General features: G+C 38.2%; 2 protein-coding genes across 7 annotated transcripts; both read left to right on the forward strand.

Moving 5' to 3' along the window:
* The first annotated feature begins 214 nt into the window (after nt 1-214).
* Nucleotides 215-7,122, forward strand: LOC104238605 (serine/threonine-protein kinase Nek5-like). Its single transcript, XM_009793005.2, has 14 exons — nt 215-1,027; nt 1,128-1,194; nt 2,068-2,133; nt 2,223-2,269; nt 2,382-2,427; nt 2,580-2,660; nt 2,747-2,789; nt 2,866-2,915; nt 3,640-3,721; nt 3,939-3,988; nt 4,091-4,164; nt 4,401-4,452; nt 4,536-5,147; nt 5,412-7,122. The coding sequence occupies exons 1-14, from the start codon at nt 930-932 to the stop codon at nt 6,864-6,866; spliced, it is 2,823 nt and encodes a 940-aa protein (XP_009791307.1). The 5' UTR covers nt 215-929; the 3' UTR covers nt 6,867-7,122.
* A 1,431-nt stretch (nt 7,123-8,553) lies between these two features.
* Nucleotides 8,554-25,313, forward strand: LOC104238607 (protein CLP1 homolog). Of its 6 annotated transcripts, none has more exons than XM_070155901.1 (12): nt 8,554-8,702; nt 10,283-10,561; nt 15,980-16,048; nt 16,182-16,274; nt 17,593-17,834; nt 17,981-18,119; nt 18,213-18,269; nt 21,256-21,357; nt 23,627-23,761; nt 23,874-24,109; nt 24,867-24,911; nt 25,003-25,313. In XM_070155901.1, exons 2-12 carry the CDS (start codon nt 10,346-10,348, stop codon nt 25,088-25,090), a joined length of 1,422 nt encoding a protein of 473 aa, XP_070012002.1. In that variant the 5' UTR covers nt 8,554-8,702; nt 10,283-10,345; the 3' UTR covers nt 25,091-25,313. The 6 variants fall into 6 exon arrangements, with proteins under 6 accessions (XP_070012002.1, XP_009791308.1, XP_070012003.1 ...); XM_070155902.1 differs by having other exon boundaries at nt 8,557-8,702; nt 10,313-10,561; XM_070155903.1 differs by having other exon boundaries at nt 8,563-8,698.
* Nucleotides 25,314-26,909: the final 1,596 nt, after the last annotated feature.

Below are 26,909 nucleotides of genomic sequence, written 5' to 3' on the forward strand. Positions count from 1 at the left end.
TTAAGAATAATTATTATTAAGGGTAAAATAAAAAATAATAATTAGTTTTATTTTGAACTTCTAAAATAACAAATAAATTAAAATAAATGTATCGTAATTAAATTGAGATATCTATTTTCAGAAATTAAGATAAATAATTTGAGACGAAAAAATAATGCTAAAATAAAAAATAAAATAAAAAGAGGAAAAACACACGCACCCCAAAGCTCAGCCACTTTCCTTTTTTCTCATTCTATTTTGACTCAGCACCTAAAAGAGACCCCCTAAATTTCCTTTTCCCAATACCCAAAAGGCCAATTAAATTCCAATCTTACCAATCTTGGATAAAGAATCAAACTTTGTGCATATATCTTGATACAGAAGTAAATTTTGTACTGTCAATCTCATTTCTTGAGTACCCAAAAAGGCCATTTTGATTCCAATCTTACCAATCTTGGATAAAGATTCGTACTTTTTGTGACGGTGGTGTTTGGGTCAACTTGCGTGCCGTATAAAGATTCAAACTTTACGTATATATGTTGTTAAGGAAGTAATTTTTGTAGTGTAAATGTCATTTCTTGAAACCCCAAAAAGCCATTTGGGTTTAAATCTTACCTACCTTTGATTAAAGTAGCAATCTTTGTGTGTATATCTTTTTTGGGGTATTGCTTTTTCTTTGGAATTTATCTGCAAATGGGTAGGAGTAGTTGCTGTTGATCCAAAATATTAGAGTGGGGTTTGACTGAATGAAGAAAATGTACAGTGATTGATTTAATTTTACTGTCTCTCATTTTGTCATTATATTTGACAGATTCAAGATTTAGAGTCAGTGAATTCAGAATGAGTTCAGTATATTGTACTCTTTTTTAGAATTTTTGTTTGCATATGTATACATGGTCCTAGTCGAAAGCAAGTTTTACTGAACACATTTCAAAAGGGCAATTTGTGAGATGGAATCAAGAATGGATCAATATGAGATCATGGAACAGATTGGGCGTGGAGCATTTGGTGCAGCTATTCTAGTGCATCACAAACAGGAGAGAAAAAAGTAAACTATAATTTTTATTTTTACCTGAATATGTGCTTTGAATTTCTGTAGTTTGATTTGGTTTGTAAAATTTTCTTTGTGGGGTTTATTTAATTGATAGGTATGTGTTAAAGAAGATCCGTTTGGCTCGACAAACAGAGAGATGCAGGAGATCTGCTCATCAAGAGGTAGATTTTTATTCTTTTTTGTTGGTTAATGATTATATTTTATGTCCCTTTTCTGTTTGAGTTACTCAAAGAAGAAAAGATTCTTTAGCTTGATTTGTTGAATACAATGCCTTTTCCTCCCAAATTTTTGAATAGTAGTATAAGGTTAGTTACTATTGAGTTTGACTTCCACTTCTATGTTTTGTTTGATTTCATACTTTGTTGGACTGTTCATTGAGTGTCTGAAGGGTTCTTGAAAACTGTTAAAGAAATATACCATATGCCTAACTCAACCCTAAACTCTAGCTCAAGGGGCGAGGATTGTCCAAGACGAGACAAATTGCCTCCCATCCAACCGATGTGGGACTACGGACTCCCCTGCATGCCTAGGGCGGACAATTAGAGGGTGGACAACATAATACGGGGGCCCAACATCAGGTGAAATAAGAACTGGGAGGGCCTGACTCTGATACCATGATAAAAAATGGACTTTGGACCTAATTCAACCGTAAAAGCTAGCTCAAGATTCTGCTTTTACTTGATCTTCTCTTGCTGTGATAGCCCGTTGATTGTATTCCGGTATCAGTTTATTGAGATTCTAGACTTGACATTGTCCTATTCTTGGAGATATTAGAAACTTCGTGAAGAATACTTGCACTTGTTGCTTTAGTTCATTTCTCCTTAAGCTTTTCGAGATACATTACATGTTTGTCAATTGCATGTATATTTGTTTATCTGATCGTGATTTCATTTGCGTCTTAGTGTTTGTGGGATGTCTATCGGAAATAGCCTCTCTGCCCTATCGGGGCAGGGATAAGGTCTGCGTACGCATTACATGAATACATATATGCTCAAGATTTTCTACGTAGATGTAATCCAGATTTTGATGTGCAGATGGCGTTAATTGCACGGATTCAACATCCATTTATTGTTGAATTCAAGGAAGCATGGGTAGAGAAGGTGAAAGACGTGAAGTTTTTGCCAGTGAGTCGGACTTAACTTCTTTGTACATAATGTAATTATTTGCCCTTTGTTGATCGTAAATGCAGGGCTGCTATGTTTGCATTGTTACTGGCTATTGCGAAGGTGGCGATATGTAAGTTTCTTGAACAATTCATGTTGACATAGTTTTCTGTTATTAGTGCTTTAACTGGTAAACAAGGGTTTCAAGTCTTTGCTTCCCCCCTTTAATAAAACATTTTTGATAGGGCTGAACTGATGAAGAAACAAAATGGTCAATATTTTCCGGAAGAGGTATGTCCATAGATTATTAAGCTAATAATTCGAATGAGACATGTTAGTTATAAATTTGGATTGTAGGAGGTACTGTATAATTTATCTAGAATAGATTTCAATTTCTTGCCGTTTTTGTTTGTTGATTGTTCAAGTAAATGTTCCCCTTGCAGAAACTTCTGAACTGGTTCACTCAACTACTATTGGCAGTAGAATATCTGCATTCAAATTATGTGCTGCACCGTGACCTTAAAGTATGTATTTCAATATTTGTCAATATGTTTACATTTAAGGTTATCTCCTTATTTTCTAAGGTAATTTTTACAACCTGTTGTGGCAGTGCTCAAACATCTTTCTCACCAAGGAACAAGATGTTCGCCTTGGTAAGTTCAGTGCACTTTCTTTTTACTGAACTTGAGATGAATGCAATTCTTATTTCGGCAATACTCTTTGTTGCAGGGGATTTTGGGCTTGCAAAAACATTGAAAGCAGATGACTTGGCTTCTTCGGTAACTTCCGATATACATACTTCTTTTTTATTTACTGTCTAATTTGGATATACCATCCAATGAAATGCAAAAATTTGCATTCTACATTCCCATTATTAGAATTATTTGGTTAATGGAGACTATTGGAACTTTTGATAGCGCTACATATTGTAGCTTGCACCTGTAGAAAAGTGTAGAGAGAAAATTGGGTGACGTTCTCAGGTGTCTAGGATATGATGTTGAATAGATATATTGAATAGGGCAATACTACTTTTGGTTAATTATTTCAACATAAATAGTTAGTACTCGAAGAGAGCAGACACATCACATGTATTGACATATTATATAGGATATGTTGTTGTTTACCGACATATACACGCCACTTTTGATTTCTCTCGAGTTTTGACTCAAGTGCTATCCATCTTTTGGAAGTTCAAAATCCCGATTAAACGAAAATATTCAGGATTTGTTGTTCTGGTGATAAAACAACTATAAAATATCATAACGTGCTTAGTGTGTTTTAGATGAAGCATTTGGGCTTGAAAATGATTTAACGCGTGTCTGCGCTTCAAATACCTAAATAAATTTGGAAGTTTGTTTTAAACATTTTCACTCTGAACGGAGAAAATACAAACCGAGGATGAAGAGTCCAACCCACCCGTCTGTTACAAGTAGTTGTGCAATAAGTAAAGATAGAAGATACTTGTTTAGAAAGCTGATGATATATTTTTGTTTCATATTCCAGGTAGTTGGAACTCCCAATTACATGTGCCCTGAACTTCTTGCGGATATTCCTTATGGTTTTAAGTCAGATATTTGGTCCCTAGGTATGCAGTTTTCTATACCTTATACTCTCCATCAGAGTAGTGCATTTATATTAAGGCGATGCTTTTAGAATTTGAAGTCACAATGTATAAAGTACCAATTGCACATTGGTGAGGATACTAACTATTAATCTTACACTTATTGGCTTGAGTGTCGTGCACTATGTTTTAAATGTTATTATTAGCTTCTGCGGATTAAAGTCATTCATTTTTTGACCAGGCTGCTGTATGTATGAAATGGCTGCTTATCGCCCTGCATTTAAAGCATTTGTAAGATTCTACTCTAATCTATTTCTTTTCCTTGATTCCCCTCCTTCAAGTTTAGAGCTTCATACTAATTGGACTGAAAATGTAATCTTGATAATGATTCAGGACATGGCTGGATTAATAAGCAAGATTAATCGGTCGTCCATTGGGCCTCTGCCATCTTGTTATTCTCCATCCTTGTAAGTCTGCCATTTGTTTGTCACAATTGCTTTATGTTTGAATCAAATTTAATCACTATGAAACACGAAATTGTGTGTACTTCTAATCCTTATGGCAAATGTTATCGCGTATTTTTTCAATTTTCTTTTCCAAACTTTTAGTAAATTTTCAACAAACTGCTCTTGATTTAACTTTCTCCTATTACACTTATAATGTAATTTAGCATATTGAATATTGTTATATATTGTTTTTACAGGAAAACACTTATTAAAGGCATGCTAAGAAAGAATCCCGAGCATCGTCCCAGTGTAAGCTTACCAAGGATTTATTCTTCCATAACTTTTGCGTCGGAATAATACGTAGTTCAATCATTTGACTTCAACCTTTTCAGGCTTCTGAGCTCCTAAAGCACCCGTATTTGCTGCCGTATGTTGAGCAATACCGACCATCCTTTACTACTCGCGTGGCAAATCATATTGAAAAACCTGTCGCTACTGGTCGTGACTCTAGAAAGAACATGGCGGAAAGCCAAAGTAGTACAAGTTCTTGTAGCAGGGCTTCCAATTATGATAATAAGGGCACTGATATAGATGTTGCATTTGTTGACGACGATATGGACTTTGAGCAACCTCATTCCTTTGACGAAAATCACGGAGCTGATATCTTTCCTGAAGATACAGATGACTATGAATCTAAGAACATTATTGATGAAGAGAGGAGATGTGATGCAGAAGCTAAGCAACCTAAAACAATAAAAAGTATCGTGCTGGCTATGAAAGAAGGAAAAACGAGAGAGCATAGTTCCCCGATGAGGGGCAACCGAGCTAAAGTTGGCGGTTCAGGTGCACAGAAAGCTCACATCGAAACATCACCAAAGATCCCAAAACCAAGTTCAGTTACTCCTACTTCTAAACATAATGCAGAGACGCCATCTCCTGTATCAGCAAAGACTGGATGTGATACGACAAAAAGGAATCACGGACCGCATACTTTAAAGCATCAGGTAATTTAGCCATTCAATCTCTTATCTCCAGTAGTATTTGCCTATTGGTTTGTATAATTAATTAAGGGATAATTACATTTTTTGGCCGCCCTAAAAAATAATAACAGGCAAATGTATAAGTTTTGTATATCAAGTATAAATATACATGTAATATCCGTAATCAATATGTTTTTGTATATTTGGGCTAGCGCCCGTAATTAATTTCGGCCAACGGGCCAAAAATGAAAAAATCCCTATAATTAATTAATGCCTCTTTCCTTGCAGTTGCCTGCCATTGAGTCCAGTACCAAGACTAAACCTAGACATGAGGGTATCTCTCCCTCTGGTCCTTCAAAGCACGTTGCTGAAGATGGATTTCCTGCAAAGCTGAGACTGCGTACACCTCCTAACCTGATTAGACGGCCCTCATTTCCCAGAAGGATGAAACAAGTGGGGCATGATGCCCCGAATATTCTTAACAATAATGTTAAGTCTGGTCCGGGCGACAATTCCCCGTGTCCTGAAACGATTCCTGATTCTACACCCGATGACTGCCATAAACATGCTATAAAGAATTGTGTGCAACATTCTCGAAAGGTTTCATTAGGAGCTTCAAAAGAAACGCAGGCGGAGAGTAGCATTTCTGCTTCTTCTTATGTATCAATTCAAGGATTTGAACTTTGTGACGACGCAACAACTCCTCCTTTTATAAATTTGACCGAACAGATGCTCCTAAGTCACGAAAGAGCTACTGAAACTGAGACCACAAGATCAAGGCCCTCCTGGTCAACCACTAACTCATCTCTCTCGGAGATTGCTTTTGCTTCAGGGGAAACCCTTGATAACAAGAATTCTGAACCATGCTCCATCGATAAGGTTGAGGAGCCTCATCACATTATGGATGTTGGTGCTTGCAATCAGAAATCAGACCCCACTTCGGCCTCCCTTGGGGACGATAAGTTTATGGTGAAGTTGTCATCCTCGACAACAGAAATTGCCTCTCCCACTGCTCCTCTTGTTCCATTGAGTCAAACTAGTCTTCCTCACTCAGACAGTGCCTCAAAAACCGATGGTGATGACAAGTTTATTACAAAGGAACTCTTATGCTCTCCGACCGAAAGCATTACTCCCTCACTCCCTCCTTTTTCACCTCAAAACAATTTGTCGTCAGAGAAGGGACTAACGACGGTTGTTCCAAAGAATATGGTTCTTGAAAAACCAGCTGCTTCTGACGGCGTCATACATGTCATTCGACACAGTAGTTTCCGAGTTGGTTGTGAACAGCCAGCAGCAGACACTATGGAGACAGGTGCTGATGTTGGGAAACTGATAAATGTGGTAAGAGATGAAATTGATATCGACAGTCTAGGTTCTCATGGCACTCCAAATGCTTCTACTTTTGCTGAATCGGTGATTGGTGTCCATAATAAGGAGATGGACGTAAGAAACAACAGCACTCCAACCTCTTCAGCACCAAGAATAGATTCTTCAGAACCGGCTGCAGAGGAGGAAAGGCCGGTAAAGGAAACGTTAGATGTCAAGTCTTTTAGACAAAGGGCAGATGCACTTGAAGGACTATTAGAATTATCTGCTGACTTACTGGAGCAAGACAGATTAGAAGAGCTTGCTGTCGTTCTAAAACCTTTCGGCAAAAACAAGGTTTCACCGAGGGAGACGGCTATTTGGTTGGCCAAGAGTCTGAAAGGAATGATGCTTGACGAATCTGCACGAAATTCATGATCTGTTCTGCAGATTGGTATTTGCAGATATACTTGTTTTCTTTATTTTTTTGGTCATTCAACTTCCTATTGAATTGTTGAAGAGGAGCACTTAAAGGAGGTGCTTAGCTTCCTTTTTCTCATAAGTATTTATGTAATTCTTTCACTTTAGTAATTGTAAATAGATAGATAGAAACTTGAATAAATCTTTTGATCTGTGAAATGTAAGGATGTGTTTAAACACTATTGTTAATAGACATTTTCATATATTATGTTCTCCTGTTTTTGTCTGACATAAATAAGTCCAACGTTTTCTCATATTTGATGTTGGGCACAAGCGGAGGCGGAGCTCAGGCTGATTGAAAAATTATACTGTGTATATAGATCAAAATGGTTGGTGAATATATAGTGTCCAATAGGTGTGGGTGCACCCGGATGCATTCATTATATTGTATACATAGGAGAGTTAAAGACTTTAAAATTATTTTAAATTTAACGGGTTATAGGACTCCCTCAAAGTAAAAGTGACCCCGCAAAGTGTGCAACTGAATATGCGGGGCAAATATAGGAGGGTATTTATGTATTATTCCATTACTTTAATACTTTAACCTCACTAGTCACTTTTTTTTTGGGTGAATCTTCACTAGTCACTTCACTTAGTCAGTCAAAGTTCGAATCTAATTGAATTGAATAAGGTTTGACCATAAAAAGAGATTCTTTTTTTTTTTGAATTTTTTTCCACTTCTTTTTTGGAAGCAGTGTTTGACCATGAAAATTTCAAATTTCACTTAGAAGTTGAATTTCAGAATTTTTTCAAAATTTGAAATACTCCAAAAAGTTCTTTTTCAAAATTCACTTCAAAGCACTCACAAAAATTCAAAAATATCTCCAAATTATATTAATGTCAAACATAACTCTAATTTTCGAATACTATTTTTAATTTGAATTTTTCCCACTTTTTCCCTTAAAATTCACAATTTTTATGTCCAAACGCCCACTTATAGCATGTTTGGCCAAGCTTCTAAAATCAGCTTATTTTGAAAAGAGCTTTTCTCAAAAGTACTTTTAAAAAAAGTGCTTTTGGTAAGAACCAGTTTGTGTTTGGCTAATTAATTTGAAAAACACTTTGAGCAGTAATTAGTGTTTGACCAAGCTTTTGAAAACTGCTTCTAAGTGTATTTTTCTCAAAAGTGCTTCTCAGAAAAGTGCTTTTGGGGAGAAACTACTTTTTTCTGCTTCTCAAAAACTACTTTTACTTCTCCTCAAAAGCGCTTTTTTTCCTTCCAGAAGCATGGCCAAATACTACAATTTTTGGCCAAAAGCACTTTTGACCAAAAAAAAGCACTTTTGGCCCAAAAAAACTCAAACAGGCTATTAGTAATCAAGTCGAACTCTTTCTAAAAATAGCTGTGACGATTTCCCTTCCTTTTAATACAATCTATTTATATTATATTAAAAGGAGGGCAGTGAAACACGAGGTTCACCCAAGTGGCATATTGAGAAAAAACCACTTAGCACTTTTAAAATATTAAATAGATTTTATGACAAAATCTAATATAGATTAACAAGATTATGACAGAATCTAAACTAAATTGTTCAAGAAATGTTTCTATAATAAAAGTTCTATTTAAGGAATATTCTTTGTTTAATTTTGGTCCAAGTGATATACGAAAGAAATATAAAACTTTTTTAAGGAGCGTAGTCGTGTACTGAGCTAAATCTTTGGCGGCCCGCCAATTTGGAACGACGCCGTATATAGCAGTAGCCGTTTTCAATTTGGGCCTAGTGGTACTGAAACACAGAGTCTTTGCTCGGCGGCGAACTTGCTCTCTTTTTCTCCGGCAAATTCTCGTCGTAGGTACCTCTCCTCCTCACTGACTTTGTTCCTCTTGATTGCCACTCTAAACGAGAAGCCCCAATTTGTTTTTATTCCCTTACAATTTGTTTTTCCTTCTTGTCTTTGTTTGATTGCGTAGAAACTTGGTACTTTAGTGTCCAATTGGTCATTAGAAAAATTGTGACATTAGATAATTTTTATCAGCCAATATTGTTACATTGTTGCTAATATTCTTTGCTACTTAGTTGCTTTATCTTCATTGTTCCTTCAGCCGAGGGTCTATTAAAAACAACCTCTCTATCTCTATGAGGTGGGGTAAGGTCTGCGTATACACTACCCTCCCCAGACCCCATTTATGGGATCAAACTGGGTTTGTTGTTGTTGTTGTAGCCAATGTGCTCTGAGTTTTACTCTTAACTTTGTAGCACAAGCAGTTATTTTTAACTGTTTTTGTTGCTCATGCTTAATATTACTTCTCTGTGTCCATTCCACTCTATTAAAGTCCATTTCTTTTGGATGTTGGTAATTTACCATTTCTTTTGGATGTTGGTAATTTATCCTTTGAGGCATATTCAGGGTTCTATGAAATTAGAGGTCTGAGAAAAGGAGCACCTTTGCCCTATAGGATTGTTCCTCTTCTCAGGAATGAAGAATTTGATTGAAAAACGTTTTCTTTTAATTTAATATTTTACTTCTTTGGTAGCATGTGATAAATATGGAATACACGTAATCCCATAAAAAGAATTGTTGTTTGGACTCATCTATTGGCGTAGCCACATATAGTGAAGGTGGTAGTCAGCTGAACACCCTTCATTGAAAAGATTATATTGTATATAGAAAATTATATTGAATATATAGGTCGGATTACTTTGTATACATATATAATAAATCTTGAAAACCCTTACGAAATTCCTGGTTTCGTCAGTGGCACTCGTCATATGTGTATTATGAGCATAGACGTCGGTGCATGTGCCAACTTCACCATAGATACCATGACCATAGTTTGTTCCCAATGGAATCATGAAAGCCCTGTAACACTGCTATAACCACTGGCACTTCAAAAGGCTTAGATTCTAAGTAAAAGCCCCTTTTTAGGTTATAGCCTGAACTGGATAGGAAGGGTTTGAGTTGGTACCCCTGTGGAGCTTCGACTGCGTTGGGATTTGATCTATCTACTCGAAAACTTATCCAGTGATTTTGCAATCGTCAAAGCAGCACCAAGAAGCATCAAACACCACATTCAAGCATCCAACTTGATGTTGATCATAACGAGGGGAAAAAAAGAAGTCTTATATTGGAACTAGTTAATCTCACCTATGTGCATAGCAGGATACCTTATAAAAATAATAGAGTATGTCCTTCCCTTTTCCTTTCTTATGTACCCTTAATGTAGGTATTAGAATCTGTCTTTTTTTATTTTTTCCGGAGGTCTCCTTTATCCATTTGTCGTTTTTGCAATTGCTATGGGTTTATTTTGCTTGTTTTTTGTGGGTTTTCCTTGACCCCCCCCCCCCCCCCAAAAAAAAAAAAAAAAAAAGAAAAAAAAAAAAAACCACCACCACAATAGTATATGGACTAATAATCTTCTATTATGATTAAAGTGTACCCATATGCTTGGTGAAAATTGGTAGATAGTCGGAGCCAACAATAGAAGCAGATCTCATATGGCTTATGGAGGCACAAATGTCAATCCATTGGCAGCAACAGGTGGTTCAACAACTGTGAGGCAGGTGAAGCTGGATAAAGAATGTGAGCTCCGAATTGAAACCAGCCTCGACTTGCCCCTCCGTCTTCGGCTCTTGACTGGAACAGCTGAGATTTTTGGAACTGAAATCCCTCCTGAAATCTGGCTTACCATCCCTCCAAGACTCAAATTTGCTGTATGATATTATTTCCATCATCTATGCAATCAAATGAATGTGTGCCCTTGACCGATTGCCTAACTGTTTGATGCTTATGAAAATCTGTTGCTGGATGCATTTAATACATGCTGCAAGTTTCATGAATGTGTATATCTTTGAAGTTTTTGTCTCTTTTTTTTTTGGTTAATATATCTTTTGGACATCAGTTATTGATTTAGAGTATGTTTGTTCAAAAGAACTACTTGCCGAAATACAACAACAACAACAAGTGGGGTCGGGGGAGGGTGAGGTGTACGCAGCCTTATCCCTACCCTGAACGGGCAGAGAGGCGATAGACCTACAGCTAAAGAAAAGATGAGACTAAGATAGCAAGATATTTAGAAAGAAGCATATATCAAGTAATAACATACAACATATTAGAAAACTGAGATTAAGATAGCAAGATACAAGATGAAAGAAGCACTGATAACAAGTAATACAATACAAGATATGTTAATAGCCATCTAAGGATAAAATAATACCATACTAACACTAATACTACTGAAACAAGAAGACAAGGGGAAACACTCGACTGCTTACTAACCTTCTATCCTAATCCTCAACCTCCACACCCTCCCATCGGTCATGTCCTCGATTAGCTCAAGCTGCGCCATGTCCCGCCTGATTACCTCTCTCCAAGACTTCTTTGACCTACCTCTATCCCTCCTCCGACCCCCAAGGACAACCTCTCACACCTCCTGACTGGGGCATCTGTGCTTCTCTTTTTAACATGCTCGAACCATCGAAGTCTCGCCTCTCGCATCTTATCCTCCACGGGGGCCACTCCCACATTGTCCTTAATAACTTCATTCGTAATTTTATCAAACGTAGTATGCCAATACATCCATCTCAACATCCTCATTTCAGGAACTTTCATCTTCTAGACATAGGAGTTCTTGACTGGCCAACACTCTGCCCCACATAACATAATCGGTCTAACCACTACTTTGTAGAACTTACCTTTAAGTCTCAATGTCACATTCTTATCGCATAAGACACTGAAAGCGAGCTTCCACTTCATCCACCCCGCTTCGATACGATGTGTGACATCTTCATCAATCTCCCCATCACTCTGAATCACAGACCCCATATACTTAAAACTCTCTCTCCTAGGAATGACTTAAGTATCAAGCCTCACATCCATGTCTGCTTCCTGGGTAACACCGTTGAACTTGCACTCCGAGTATTCTGTCTTGGTCCTGCTCAACTTGAAACCTTTATATGCAAGGGTATGTCTCCCGACCTCCAGCCTCTCGTTAACACCACCCTGCGTCTCATCAACATAATTATGTCATCTGCAAATAACATACGCTAGGGCACCTATCCTTAGATGTGTCGCGTCAATGCATCCATCGTCAAGGAAAATAAAAATGGGCTAAGTGCTGATCCTTGATGCAACCCCATCTCAACTGAAAAGTACTCCGAGTTTCCTCTTGCCGTCCTTACCCGGGTCTTAGCTCCCTCATACATGTCCTTGACCGCTCTAATATAGGCTACATGCACTCCTTTAGCCTCCAAACGTCTCCATAGGACCTCTCATGGGATTTTATCTTAAGCTTTCTGTAGGTCAATGAACACCCTTCACGAACCTCCTCACAAGGTGAATCACTTCCGTAGTCGACCCGTCCGGGTATGAAACCAAATTGGTTGTCGGAAATGGACAACTCTTCCTCATCCTCCCTTCTATCACCCTCAACCAGACATTGATCGTATGGCTTAGCAACTTGATACCCCTATAGTTGTTGCAGTCTTGGATATCCCCTTGTTCTTGTATAGCGGAATCATCGTACTCCACCTCCACTTATCAGACATATTCTTTGTCCTAAAAATAACGTTAAACAACCTAGAGAGCCATCCCAAGCCTGCCTTACCCGCTCTCTTCCAGAATTCAACAGGGATCTCGTTTGGCCCGGTCGCTGTACCTGTACTCATTCTACATATAGCCCCTTCGACCTCCCCTACTCTTATGCGTCTATAGTCCCCAAAAATCATGATGTCGCTCTAAGTACTCTAAATCGCCCAATACAATGCTCCTATCTCCCTCTTCATTCAAGAGTTTATGGAAGTAAGACTGCCGTCTTCGCCTGATTTGTGCCTCCTCCAACAAGACTCTACCTTGTCTTTTATGCACCTTACTTGGTCCAGATCATGGGCCTTCCTTTCTCTCACTTTGGCCAGTCTGTACAGCTTATTGTCCCTGCCTTTGTCTCCAAGCTCTTCATTTAAACGATCGAACGTCGCGGTCTTAGCCGCAGTGTTAAAAAAAGCGTCCGCTTCCTCGCTTTAAGCGAGAAGCGAGCAGAGCGATGGGTTGGTCGCTACCCCAACTAAAAGCGGCTCAGGTACAGAAAAGCGACTGCTTCTCTCTAAAAAGCGAGAAGCGGTGAAGCGGTCGGGAGCGGAAGAAGCGATCGCTTCTTGAATTAAAAGGCGCAAACGAGTCTTTTTCAATTAAAAGACCCAAATTGTTGAGTCTTCTGTTTTAGACACTTCTTCAGCAGCAAACTAGGGTTCTAAACTAGCCTTTTCTTCCTCAAAAAAACCAGCGATTTCTTCCTCACATGAAGCAACGATTTGTTCAAGCAAACTAGGGTTCTTCTTCTTCTTCAACATTACAACAACAGCTTTCAAGTTTCAACATGTATGTTTTTATTTTCATTCTTCTTCTTCTTTTTCTTTCTAAACGTCCAAAAAGCGCGGAAATGATGGCGAATTTTTTTCAGAAAAATTCTGCCCAATTTCTGCCCAATTGGTGCTACTCTTGACAATCTTGTAGAAGAATAAGATGCTTATTTTGTGCTTTAATTAATGCTACTCTTTAGTTTTTTAATTCAAGTATTGAACATTTGCTTACAATTACATGTGTTGTCTATGCTGTATTTGTTTTAATTTTTTTTTTAAAAATTCCGCTTCACTTCAAAAAAGCGGGCGCTTCGCTTCTTGCTTCTCGCATCTCGTGAAATGGGGGTTGTCGCTTTTCCTCGCTTCACGCTATTTTTAACACTGCTTAGCTGCAGTAATCGCGAACTTCGCCTCCTTCTTAGCTTTCTTATACATTCTCTGTTTGCCCTCCGCTCCACCTCGTCTATGCTCTTTACAAGCTTCAAATTCGCCGCTTTCTTAGCTTCCACTTTCCCTTGAACATCTTTGTTCCACAACCAATCCCCTTTATGGCCACCAGAGAAACCCTTCGAGACTCCTAACACCTCTCTAGCCGTCTCTCTTATACAATTCGCTGTCATAGTCCACATACAACTCGCATTCTAACTACTCCCCAAGCCCCTATAATCCGCAACTTCTCCCCCAACTCCCGAACTTTGTCCTTAATCAATGTACCCCACCTGTTCCTAGGCAGGCCAGATAGAACCTTCTTTATCCTTGTCCGCCTGATCTCTAAGTTAGTAACCAATAGCTTGTGCTGAGTCGTAAGATTCTCACTTGGGATGACCTTGCAATCCATGCATAAACCTCTATCACATTTTCTGAGGAGTAGATAATCAATTTGAGTCTTGGCCTACTTACTCTGAAAGGTGATCAGGTGCTCCCCCTTCTTCGGAAAACACGATTTAGCAATCACCAGATCAAAAGCTTTGGCACACTCCAGTAACGAAGTACCTCCTCCGTTTCTATCTCCAAAGTCGAAGTCACCATGCACACCATCATGCCCCAAACAACATCCCGATATGGCCATTAAAGTCTCCTCCTACAATAAGCTTCTGTGTGAGCGGAATGCCCCGCACTAGCCCATCTAAATCTTCCCAGAAACGCCTTTTAACCTCCTCATCCAAACCCACTTGAGGTGCGTAAGCACTAACTACGTTCAGGGTATGCCCTCCCACGACTATCTTAATAGCCATCAACCGGTCATTCACCCTCTTAACCTCTACCACTAGCTCTCTAAGTTCCTTATCCACTAAAATGCCTACCAAATTCTTCCCTCTCACTATCTCTGAGTACCACAACTTAAACCCATCGGCCTCCCGAGCCCTACTTCCCACCCATCTAGTCTCCTGGACACAGGCTATGTTTATCTTCCTCTTGTAGAGAATCTTCGCTAAGTCTATCGACTTCCCCGTTAAAGTCCCTATGTTCCATGACCCTACTCTCAACCTAAAGGTTCCTTTACCCCCTTGCCACCCTTACCCCCCACCCCTGCCCTCTCCTCCTTCCCCCCTCCTCCGAGGACATGACCTCACTCTATCATATCTCGTCGCGGCCACTAGACCAAAGCGCTACAGGATGGATAGTCTAAAAAATACCTAAAGGTCCAAAGATGCTTATTATGGCTACAGGTAAGCAGGCACAAATTATGTATCTAACTATAAAACTCAATTTAGTGACAGGAGCAGAACAAGGCAGGCAAGTCCAATCTTAGACAAGTTAAATACAAGATACTGCCGATACAATAAGAAATAGGTAATAAAATATACCGACACCAACCATCAAAGAAGGAGAGATAGAACCTAGGAATAGCTTGGGATACACCGAAGAACCGGATGTAAATCGTCGGTTCGCATCAGAACTGCTCAAAATCTGCTGGAGGTCTAGCTGCCCGGATGCTCGCTCGCCGTGGAAAATCCTGTCTTGGAGTCCTGTTTACAGCACACAAAACACATCAACGACCTCCACACACACTAGGGCGGAGTATCAAGAGAAAAGGGGGGGGGGATGGTTCAAGCAATCGGGGGAGGGGTGCTGGGTAGGAAAGGAGCAGCGAGGAAAAGAAAGTGAGGGGAGAGAAGAAGGGGGATGGAGAGGCCGCGGACAACGCGTGTTGTCCCCAAATCTGAGTGGTCGCCGGCGGTGGGGGGGGGGGGGGGGTTCTGGGAAAAAGAAGAGACGGGAGAGGCAAGAAAAGAGAGGAAAGAGGAGAGAGGGGACAATTCTTGCCGAAATACAAGGATATGAAAAATTCTTTCTAGATTTACGAGGTTTAGAAAGAGGCTAGCTAGTTGGAGTAGTTTCCACAATGTAGGAGCTATACATTATTGCAGTCAACATTATCCTGTTTGCCTTCTGTGTACTCATTCATTTCCAGGGATTATTGTAATGGGAATGCTTTTGCAATTAGATTTGGGTTGAACTTCCGAGTCCACTCAACCTCTAAAGAAGCTTTTCTTTTTTCCGAGAAATGGGAAGTTGTATTGTTGTTAGGCAGCACTAAATTGGTGCTCAGATTGTGATCGAATATTTATTTTACCACAAAATAGGGAAAAAATGCATTTACGTGTGCAGTGGTTCTTTGATATTTGATGTCTGTTAAAAGTGAATCAAACTCTTTTCTAGCCAAAAATAAGAATAAGAATCGCCCATCAGGATATCTTGCTCAAGAGTTTGCATCTTGTGAGTGGATCTGTTCCTTTTTTTTTTTTGACTTGTTCAAGTTGTAAATCCTAGGTTTTTACTTGGTATGGAGCCACAATCGAGATGGATGGTCCCACTGAAACTGATTATACAGCAGATGAGGTGTGGCCTCTCTCCCTAGCCATCTGTACTTTTTTTTTAAAATTTCTTTTACTTTTTTGTATTTCAGAATGGTTTGATTGACTTGAGCTTTACTAAACCGAATGGCTAATCACGTTGTAATTTTTTATTCTAGACACCGATGATAAGTTATATAAATGTTCATGCTGTACTTGATGGACGAAGAAATCGTGCCAAAGCTTCGCCTAGTGATTCTGACACTTCTCAGGTATCATTTTTGGTTATTGTTCAGCGTAGGGTAAAACTCAAAGAATTTAAAAGGTTCATTTCTCTTTCTTAATCATTTACTCTTCTGCTTATGGGGCATAAGGAAACCAACTTTCTCTGGTTTACAAAATCACTGACAAGTTTCGTACCATGGGAAGATGTTTGCGGTTGTAGGGGGGAGAGAGATTACAAATCCTGGGTACTGGTGATGAAGATAACTAGTTGCATGACCCGAAGGTGGTAGTATCAAGTTAAAGATTTAGGAAGCTATAGGAAAGCCAATTGCAACCCTAGCTGGGTCCTCCTTCCCAGAGTTATCAAAGGCAAAAAGGAGAAAAAATATTGAAGTCAATTGAGACTTTAAACGCAAAATTGTGAGTTTTAATGAAAAAGGCAAACAATTGAAGGGAATATAAAAAATATATGTAGTTCAAGAAGAATGTAATCATAAACCCAAACAACAATTAGATAGACAACGGAATTGAAAAGAATAATACAATTAGGTAAAATATTTATAGTTTAGTGTGGTTCTCCTCTAGACAGATCCCGTGGGCAATGAGACGCACGGCTTAGCGCTTTGGTGCCTCTATTGAAGAGCCGCTTAAGCAACGCAAAGCGCAGAACCTATTTCCCACCTATCTTCAGGGTTCAAGCTCACATCAAGTGAACCTTTGACAACACTGCTCCTTGCTTGACAATCCTTGGGGCATTGTAGGAACTAAATCAAGCCGCTAAATCAAAGATGTCTAATAGAAAGTGAAAACCATATCATAAACCTTGACAAACTTGATTTGCTTATGATATTCTTCTATGCAACTTTTGATACTGAGAACTTATTTGTTAGGTCATGAGAGAGTGAATTTAGGTAAAGTTTTTATTTAATCATTGCAGGTCTATAGGGGCAATCCGAATGGGGTGGTGCTTGCCCACTCTCAGGTTGTGTAGGTCAGCCTTTAGGAACACATGGAAGTTCTTGTTGATCTGCTTTGTTTAATGTTGCGATTCCTTAAGATACATTAGCTTCTGTCGTGATAATGCACGGAATCCAAATTGGAGAGGTTACAAGAGTAAGAGGTAATATATGAATGATAGAAGCCTGCGTTTTTGTAAGATGATACTTCACTTGGGTATGATAGGAAGTGGAAATGGTGATTCTTAGGGTTCTCTTGAGGAGTGTATATTATCCTAGTTATTGATATACATTGAGGATTTCTATGCTAACCTTATTCTTAGCTCCTTTCTGTTAATTAACCATAGACATCCTTTATGAGAACTACATGTTTTTCATCGACAAGATTTAACATACTTGATTTGGTCAGGGCCCAAGGGTCGTCGTCGTGGGACCTACAGATTCTGGCAAGAGTACTTTATCAAGGATGCTTCTTAGTTGGGCAGCAAAACAGGGATGGAAACCTACTTTTGTGGATTTGGACATAGGTCAAGGATCGATAACTATTCCAGGATGTGTTGCTGCTACACCAATCGAGTTGCCTATTGATCCTGTTGAAGGAATTCCACTTGAAATGCCTATGGTCTACTTCTTTGGTCATGTGACTCCTAGGTAGAAACCTTGTACCATGACATAGTGTTATTTTGACCTCGTCCCTTGTACAAGATAAAGTTTGTATGAAGAAAACTTGCTTTAGCACTTGCACTTTGCTTTTAGCATATTTACTAACTAGCAGACACCACTTCTCTATTTGACAGTGCCAACATAGATCACTACAAGGTACTCGTCAAGGAGCTAGCTCAGACTCTGGAGAAGCAATTTTCTGGCAATGCTGAATCTCGAGCTTCAGGCATGGTAATAAATACAATGGGATGGATAGAGGGAGTTGGTTATGAGGTATTTAAGCTCAATTCCTTTTTTTTGTGTGTGTAAAAGACAGCCAGGGTAGCATTTAGAGTGTTGTGGTCACCATTTCGTCTTCTTCTGCAGTTGCTACTCCATGCGATTGATACATTCAGTGCCACAGTTATTCTTGTCTTGGGTCAGGTATGTTCCACTACTGACAGTGAAGTCCATTTTATATGATTAGTTTTGCACACGAAGGAATTTGATATGTATGCCATGGGGTTAAATATCAGTTGGAAACTCGAGTTCTGTGGAGGTCGAGAATTAGGGTTGAAGGTTGATAGAGAGTCGAGGGTATCTCCTTGTGTTACCGGTAGTATAAGTAATATTCTTATTTCCTGTTCCGAGACCTTTTTATGATACGTTGTTTCTTTCTTACTTATACTATTAGTAATATTTTCTTATCTTAGATATTTGTTAGTATACGTGAGTCCGTGTTTTCTTTCTTTTCTTGTTATTGTTTTTTTTATTATGAAGATTATTACATAAAAACATGTAGATGCCACTGGTATTCTCCAACCACAAATAGAATGGACAGAAATAATAATACAGAGCATCACGATTACTTTTGAGTCTTGTTATTGTTATGGTTGGTTGCTTCCTTGTCACTGTTCCTTGGGCCGAGAGTCTATTGGAAACAACCTCTCTACCTTCGCAAGGTAGGGGTAAGGTCTGCGTAGACACTACCTTCCTCAGACTCCACTTGTGAGATTACGCTGGGTTTATTGTTGTTGTTGTTGAGTGCTGTGAGCGAGGGGACAAAAATTCAAAACCTCAAAGGCACATTCTACACTTATCTATGCTATATTAGAAACACGAAGGCCCTTAGCGAAATGTTGTTCGTCTTTTTTACCCTTTAAAATATAGAGTTCACATTGGACAACATAGTAATTTGAGTATTTCATTAATATTTAGAAATAGTCATTTAATTAATTTTTCTATAATTTAGACATAGTTATTTAATTATTCTCCTATTATTGACACTCTAGGAAAGTTAGTAAACTTTTGCCTAATTCTTCGTTCAACTCCCAACATTTGGCTAATTCTCTCACACGTTCTTCTTCTTTTTTTGTTCTTTTTTCTTTTTGCTTTTTTGTTAGGAGTCTTTATTATTTGGTAAAATTTTTGAAGGACTAATTTTTCATAAAAAAAAAAATTGGTGAAAGACGAGTTTTTTGGACTTCTTTTTCGTTAAGAGTTTTATTATTTGGTAAATTTTTCTTTGTCTATTTGAACTATATACAAATTTATTTTATATAAATCCTTTCTAGTTTTATACACCCAAATACTTCTATAAAAGAAGCTACAATTTCACAGTTTAATCGTCAAACTTCACCTGTTCTAGCAGCACCGTTCCAGATTCTTTTCTCTAAGCAAATTTTTTCCGTATTAGCTGTTTTATTTTGTAGCGCTCACGTGTTCAAAAACGCTTAAGTTACTTTCACATCCGGATGAACTACAAGTTAAACTTAGAACTTTGAAGGCGAAAGTCTGTAAATCCGGGGTCCTTGCACCATATTGGTCCCACCTTATGATAGTATGTACGCAGACCTTACCCCTATTTTATGAAGGTAGAGAGGTTATTTCCGAAAGACCCTCGGCTCATGAACATTAAAAATGAAGCAATAAGGAAACAATAACAACAACAAGGTAATGAGACAATGGAAGCAAATAAAACGAGTAATGACAGAGATCTAGGGATACAAAGCTACAAGAATAGAGACAATCTTACTGCTAATAATGACACACCGTTTAAAAACAAGGGACTAGGAGTAGGAAAATACCCGACTAGTACTACTACTACTAGTAAGACAACGCGAAACTCTTGACTATCTATCAACCCACCACCCTAATTCTCGGCCTCCACACCTTTCTATCGAGGGTCATGTCCTCGGTAAGCTGGAGTAGATTCATGTCCTGCCTAATTACCTCACCCCAGTTCTTCTTAGGCCTCCCTCTACCCCTCCTCTGACTCGCCATGGGCAACCTCTCGCACCTCCTAACGGGGGCATCAGAGTCTCTCCTCTTCACATGGCCGAACCATCACAACCTCGATTCCCGCAACTTATCTTCCACAGGAGCCACACCCACTTTGTCCCTAATATATTCATTCCTAATCTTGTCTTTTCTGGTATGCCCACACATCCATCTCAACATCCTCATTTCTGCTACTTTCATCTTTTGGGCATGAGATTTCTTGATTGGCCAACACTCGGCTCCATACAACATGGCCGGTCTAACTACTTTGTAGAACTTGTCCTTAAGTCTAGATGGCACATTCCTGTCACACAAAACCCTAGAAGTGAGCCTCCATTTCAACCACCTCGCACCTATACGATGTGCGGCATCCTCGTCAATGTGCCCGTTACTCTGTATTGTTGACCCAAGATATTTGAAACTATCTCTCTTGGGGATGACTTGTGTATCAAGCTTCACGTCCACTTCTGCTTCATGCGTCCCAACACTGAACTTACACTCCAAGTATTTTGTTTTTGTCCTGCTCAACTTGAAACCTTTAGGCTTCAGGATCTGTCGCCACACCTCCAGCTTAGCATTAACCCCACCGCGCGTCTTGTCAGTCACCTTTCTGGAAAGGTATCGAAAATGATAAATGCACAACACAGTGTCGTTTGGGGTAATTCCTGGACATTCTGCAGGTTAACTGCACCATAAGTGTGTTCATTCTGGCATATACTCTCTAATATTAAAGTACATGAGAACTCCTCTCACCAATGTGCTTCTACCCATGTACGGCTTCTCAGTTCTCCCTCCCCAAAATGCCAAGGCAATTGCCTAAATTTTATTGTGATCACTATCGAATTGTTGTGCCTTGCTTGGCCCTTTTCACATATGTTAAAGCCATTTCCTTGAGTGGGTATTATCAGAGGGGTAGAAGGTGAAAGGATATCAGGAAACTTTTGAAAATGAACCAACTAATAGAGATATGAAAAGGAAAGGAAATAGAGAGTGAAAGTATGGCAAGTTGAAATTTCAGTGTTGCCAAACTAGTCTTGTTAGACATTAATTGAGCTTGAGAACTGGTGTCCAGCAATTACCTGTTTATAGAGCTGTTTTCTACACTGTAGAAGTTGATCTTATATCTATTATGTGGTTGTACTCTGGGCAGGAAAAACTTTGTAGCATGCTAAAAGATGTATTGAAGAAGCGGCCTAATGTGGATGTAGTGAAACTTCAAAAGTCCGGTGGTGTTGTATCAAGGAATGCAAAAGTACGGCAGAAAGCAAGGGGCTACAGTATTGCCTTCTAAAAGAGAGTTAATTTGTTTTGTTGGTACGGAGGGGTTTTCTGTATGTAATCCATGTACTCGAGAATTGGTTAAGTTAGCTTGTTGTACTAGTATTGCTCTTACTTGTAACGGTATTGCTTTTGGGTATATAAAGGAGAGGCATGAGTATATTTTGGTTAATGCTCGTGGTATTGATAATGATACTGGGTGTGAGGTTATGAGGTTGTTGTTTGAAAGATCGTTCTTGGAAGGTTGTTAGTGCAAAATGCCCGTATTATCTTCATAGTTGGGGGGTTTTGGTTGACGATATGTTTTATTGGATTGGATATTGGGACAAGAATAATGACTTCAAGATTGATGCAATCGTTTCGTTCGATTTGGGGAAAGAGGAGTTTGGTACGGTGGTGCTACCAGAAGGTCATTTTTATCCCGAGAGAGCTTTGTTATTGATGGAAATGAAGGAGATGTTGTGTTTAGTTAATTTATCTGAGGACAATTATACCATGGATTTTTGGATGTTGAAAGATTCCAAGAATTATATGTGGGTTAAGGAGTACAGAATTGATCTAGGCAGGTTTCTCGGCAAATGGTTTATTACTCCAATGTATCAAAGGGAAGGGAAAATTCTTATCAATGTAAATTCTAAAAGTCTTGAGTGGTATGGCGTAGAGAACAAGTGTTTCAAGAGTATAGACAATCTAAGATCAGGCCGATGGATGTGGTGTGGATTTTGCATTGATGGCTTGTTTTCCCTGGGAAGCCAATAGGCGGCATAATGTTTTGTATGTTAGGTTTGGGCTTTCGTCCTGCTGTTTATTGTTGTTTCGTCGCTGGTAATGCTTAGGATTTCACCGTTTGCTTAGAGTAAATTAGTTAAACGTTTTGAAAGCTGACCAAACAATGCTCTATGATATTGTGGGGTTATCTATTACATTTAAAATGATGTTAGAATTGTTTTATGGTCATTAGTCTTATTGTGTAATGTGGAAACTATTTTATAGTATGAATGAATCCTAGTTAAACATGACGGGGAAAAAATTATCCTTGTGCTTAATGGCATGAATATTATCATTGCTCTACCCTCGTCTAGCTCTTTCTTTATAAAGTAATAATGCTTATTAGCCTTAGATATCAAACATTATGTTCTATTGTCAGTTATTCAAGATGTCATACAAATTGATATCTCAATGTTAAATAACTTTATTTCAGTCTATGAATATTGAATGCCTCTATAGGTGGATGAAGTGCCTGGATAGTGGATAAATATTGAACTTCTTTTTTTGATGAAATCTACTTTCATGAAAATAAGTTGCCTCTGATGATAGTACTCTCTGATTTTGATTGATTGATCCTTTATTTTATCTTTGGTTGTTGACATTGATTGCTTCTAAAGTTGAGCAAGAAGAGATTACTTCTTTTTGGGAACTCTCTCTTTATAACCAACTATAAAGCAATTTTCTGGCCGGAGTAGGTAGGTAGGTAGAGAGAGAGAGAGAGAGAGAGAGCGGATCTCTGAATTTCATAATTTGTTGCTTCCAAATAGTTGATTTGCTTAGCTGCGCTGACCCATTGAACTTGATTTGGTTTGCACGTCATTGTCTTGACTCTTGAGAAAACAAGAAAGGAGAAAAAGTTAGAGTTTGGAACATTTAATTTGGTTGATGTGCATGCTTGTTTAATCACAGTCAACATGGCCTTGTTTCCTTGTCTTTAGCTCTATTTTCGCACGTTGAGATAGTGTGGCTCTTCTTTTTGGTGGTGCTAAGAGGCAGCTATAAGATGTTTGTTTTGATGAATCTCTTAATAGTTTGTGATAAAGACAAGCTTTTACAGGCTATGCTGTTTTGGACCAATTCGTAACTCTTTATTAGGAAGTGGAGGCAACGTTGCTCTATCAGTTGGTCTGAGGATCTTTGAAAGTCTTAACTAAGTTGAAAATAGAAACTCAACTTGATAGTCTTATTCGGAAACAATTACTTAAAATCATTTCCTTGAGTGGGTATTATCAGAGGGGTAGAAGGTGAAAGGATATCAGGAAACTTTTGAAAATGGACCAACTAATAGAGATATGAAAAGGAAAGGAAATAGAGAGTGAAAGTATGGCAAGTTGAAATTTCAGTGTTGCCAAACTATTCTTGTTAGACATTAATTGAGCTTGAGAACTGGTGTGCAGCAATTACTTGTTTATAGAGCTGTTTTCTACACTGTAAAAGTTGATCTTATATCTATTATGTGGTTGTACTCGGGGCAGGAAAAACTTTGTAGCATGCTAAAAGATGTATTGAAGAATCGGCCTAATGTGGATGTAGTGAAACTTCAAAAGTCCGGTGGAGTTGTATCAAGGAATGCAAAAGTACGGCAGAAAGCAAGGGGCTACAGAATACGGGTACAGATTTCCTTTTAGATTAGTGATAAAGGGAGTGCGGTCCTCTTATTTTTCACCTTGTCCTTGTAATGCAAAACTAAACTTTTTATTTCGTCTTTGCTTCCCCTACCAGGAGTACTTTTATGGCCCTTCAAATGACCTCTCACCACATTCTAATGTAGTGAACTTCGGTGACTTGTTCATCTACCGAATTGGGGGTGGACCACAGGCTCCACGCTCAGCTTTACCTATTGGTGCAGAGCCTGCTGCAGATCCTACAAGATTGGTTTCTGTTAGTATCAACCGGGACTTGCTCCATTTGGTTCTTGCCGTCTCGTATGCCAATGAACCAGATCAAATAATTTCCAGGTAAGGCTGAGTTCGTTTTTCTATCGTCGTTCTTATGCTCAGTGATAATTGATTATTCTGTTTTAGCTAAAAGAGTTTAAGGTTATGAGGTTCATTTTTTGAATTACTGCTCTTAATTTGTGAGTCCTAGCTGTAAAAGAAACCCCTGTTTATTATTAAAATGACAAGATAAATCAGCACATAATACATGACTTCTATTAAAATTTATGACAATAAATAGTAACTTATTTGGAAAGCCTAATGGGAGTGATTGTCATTTCTAAATTTATCCTTAAATTGTTTGCCGAAGGATACTAGTTTTTGGTGTTGGCAGTGAGGGGTTATTGCCTTCATGGGACCATTTTCTGCACTCCTCTCTGCAAAAAGCTTAAATCATGTATAACACAAAGTTTAACATAACAGTGCTTGGGTGAGTGAAAATTGTACGAAATGCAAAGTAGTCTCGTGTAATTGCATGTGGAGCCTCAGTTTCATCCATTAGTGATGTAGCCTGGAAATTTGGCATTTTTCTCTTTAGTCTTTTTGGCTCCTTTGTAATCTAAAATTTGTAAATTTCACTGGCGAGGTAACTACTATTTCATTTCCTTCACTGTTTCTCACAAAATATATTTCACTGATATTGAAGCATCTACCTCATTAAGTAGTATGCTGTTCATTAAAATTATGCAAAGTGGTGTATATTCCTGCCATCTCATGATTCCCTCCCCCAGAAAAACCTGTTTTTGTGTCTCATATACTTCTTTTCTTCCCATGACAGTAATGTTGCCGGATTCATCTATGTCACAGACGTTGACATGCATAGGTGTGAACTCGAACTCTCCTCTTATTAGACAGTCACTTTTGCTATTCTGAGTGCGAGTATGATCTTTATCTTCGATTATCTCCATTTTCAGGAAAAAGATAACATATCTTGCACCATGTGCTGGGGAACTTCCGAGCAAATACCTAATCGTGGGAACCTTAACATGGATTGAAAACTGAATTATACAAATGCAGTAGCCAGTGGTTTTTTTCGGCCTCTGAATTATACTAAGCTTTTGGTAGTGTAGAAATGCAATAGGCTTTTCTGTGATGACTGTATAATACTACGACTGTACCATAGGTATGAGGCTTTATGGAGAAAATTCGAATGTACAAATAACATTAGCTCCTTCATCTTTTTTATCGGCAAATGTTAAGTTAAATGGTCTTTTTGCATCACTGACATTTTGACATCTCCAAGCTTCTGAGGAAGTATGAATCCTATTTCTCTTTTTCAACAAATACTTACTCGTATACGGCCTTTTCCGAAAAGAAATTTTTTTAGGAGATATGTTTTTGGTTCGTGAATTGTGCTCGACAACGAAGCAGATGCATCAACAGATAAGACACCATATAAAGAACAAAGAGGAGGCAACTACAGGAAGCAGCCTAAAGAAACCATAACAAATAAGACACAACATAATGTCTATGCCTATTGCTGCAGTGAGCTGAGTGTATTTAGTGAACGGTGCATAGAATTAGCAGACGACTTGAATACGCGACAAGTTATTTCAAGAGGTACAATGGCTTTGCTGCTATAATCCACTGAGATTTCAACTTATTATATAAAATAAGGTATCCATATTTTTTTGTCAACATATATACAAATTTTAGGTTCTAGGTCCACCATGTTTGGATGGTTTGTTCTTGTGAAGATTTATGGGTGTAAAATCACAACAATAATAATATTGATGCCTCAATCTCAAGCAATTTGTCATTTGCATATGAATTTTCACTATCCTTTTTATAGTATAAGGGGTGGAAATATTCAATTTTAAAATACAAGAGATGTATGCGAAGTTGATTATATTATAGAGGTGTTAGTGGGAAGAAATAATAAGAAGATATTGGAACATAAATTTGGAGATGATGGGGGCATGAGTTCATTTTGGTCATGGTATCAGTGGCGGAGCCAGAATTTTCCCTAAGGAGAATCAAAATATAAATAAGCAAGCATATGAAAAAATTAAGGGAGTCAATACATAGTACATTGAGACTTCTTATAACAACATCTCTATATAACAACACATCACTATAAAAGTCAAGCTTTTTTGGAACCAATTTTTATGTTATATTATAATACATGTCCTCTATAACAACACTTCGCTATAACTTCTAAAAATATTCGGAATAAACGAGGCTATTATAGAGTGGTTTGACTGTATCTATACATAATAATAAAATATTTAACCTATCTACGCGGTATAATTTTCCGATGAAGGGGTGTCAATTGACTCCCCTTGCCAATGAATAGTTCCGCCACTGCATGGTACTAGAAAATGGAATCCTAAAATGACTCCTTATATCTCTACAAAGCGTAAGGGTATTAATATTTACAAATATAAAATGATCGTTTTTTATCTGAACTTTGTGATTATAATTAATCGTGCCACATAAAATATGACAATGGAAAAAGGGGAACAGTACATTCAAGTTTTTTTTTTTTTTTTGTTTTGTTTTGTTTTTGTGAAAAAGGGCCAAAAAGATTTTTCAAAGTATATTGTGACGAACAAAGAGAGACGTTATTCTGTTTAAAACCCTTCACAGTTATCAAATAAGCAGTTTTTGATAACTCGGCTAAGAGCCCGTTTGGCTTAGCTGATGTAGAGTAGCTGATAAGCATTAGGTGCTGAAAAACACTTTTAAGTGTTGAAGCTGATTTAAAAATAAGCAGTTACGTGTTTGGATAAAAGTGCTGAAATTAATAATAAACAGCTGAAGAATTGGGTATACGAAGAGTTTTGTTTTAAAAAGAAGTATTTTAGGGATAGAATAATAA

Source organism: Nicotiana sylvestris, chromosome 9 (assembly GCF_000393655.2).
Source record: "Nicotiana sylvestris chromosome 9, ASM39365v2, whole genome shotgun sequence".
NCBI lineage: Eukaryota > Viridiplantae > Streptophyta > Magnoliopsida > Solanales > Solanaceae > Nicotiana > Nicotiana sylvestris.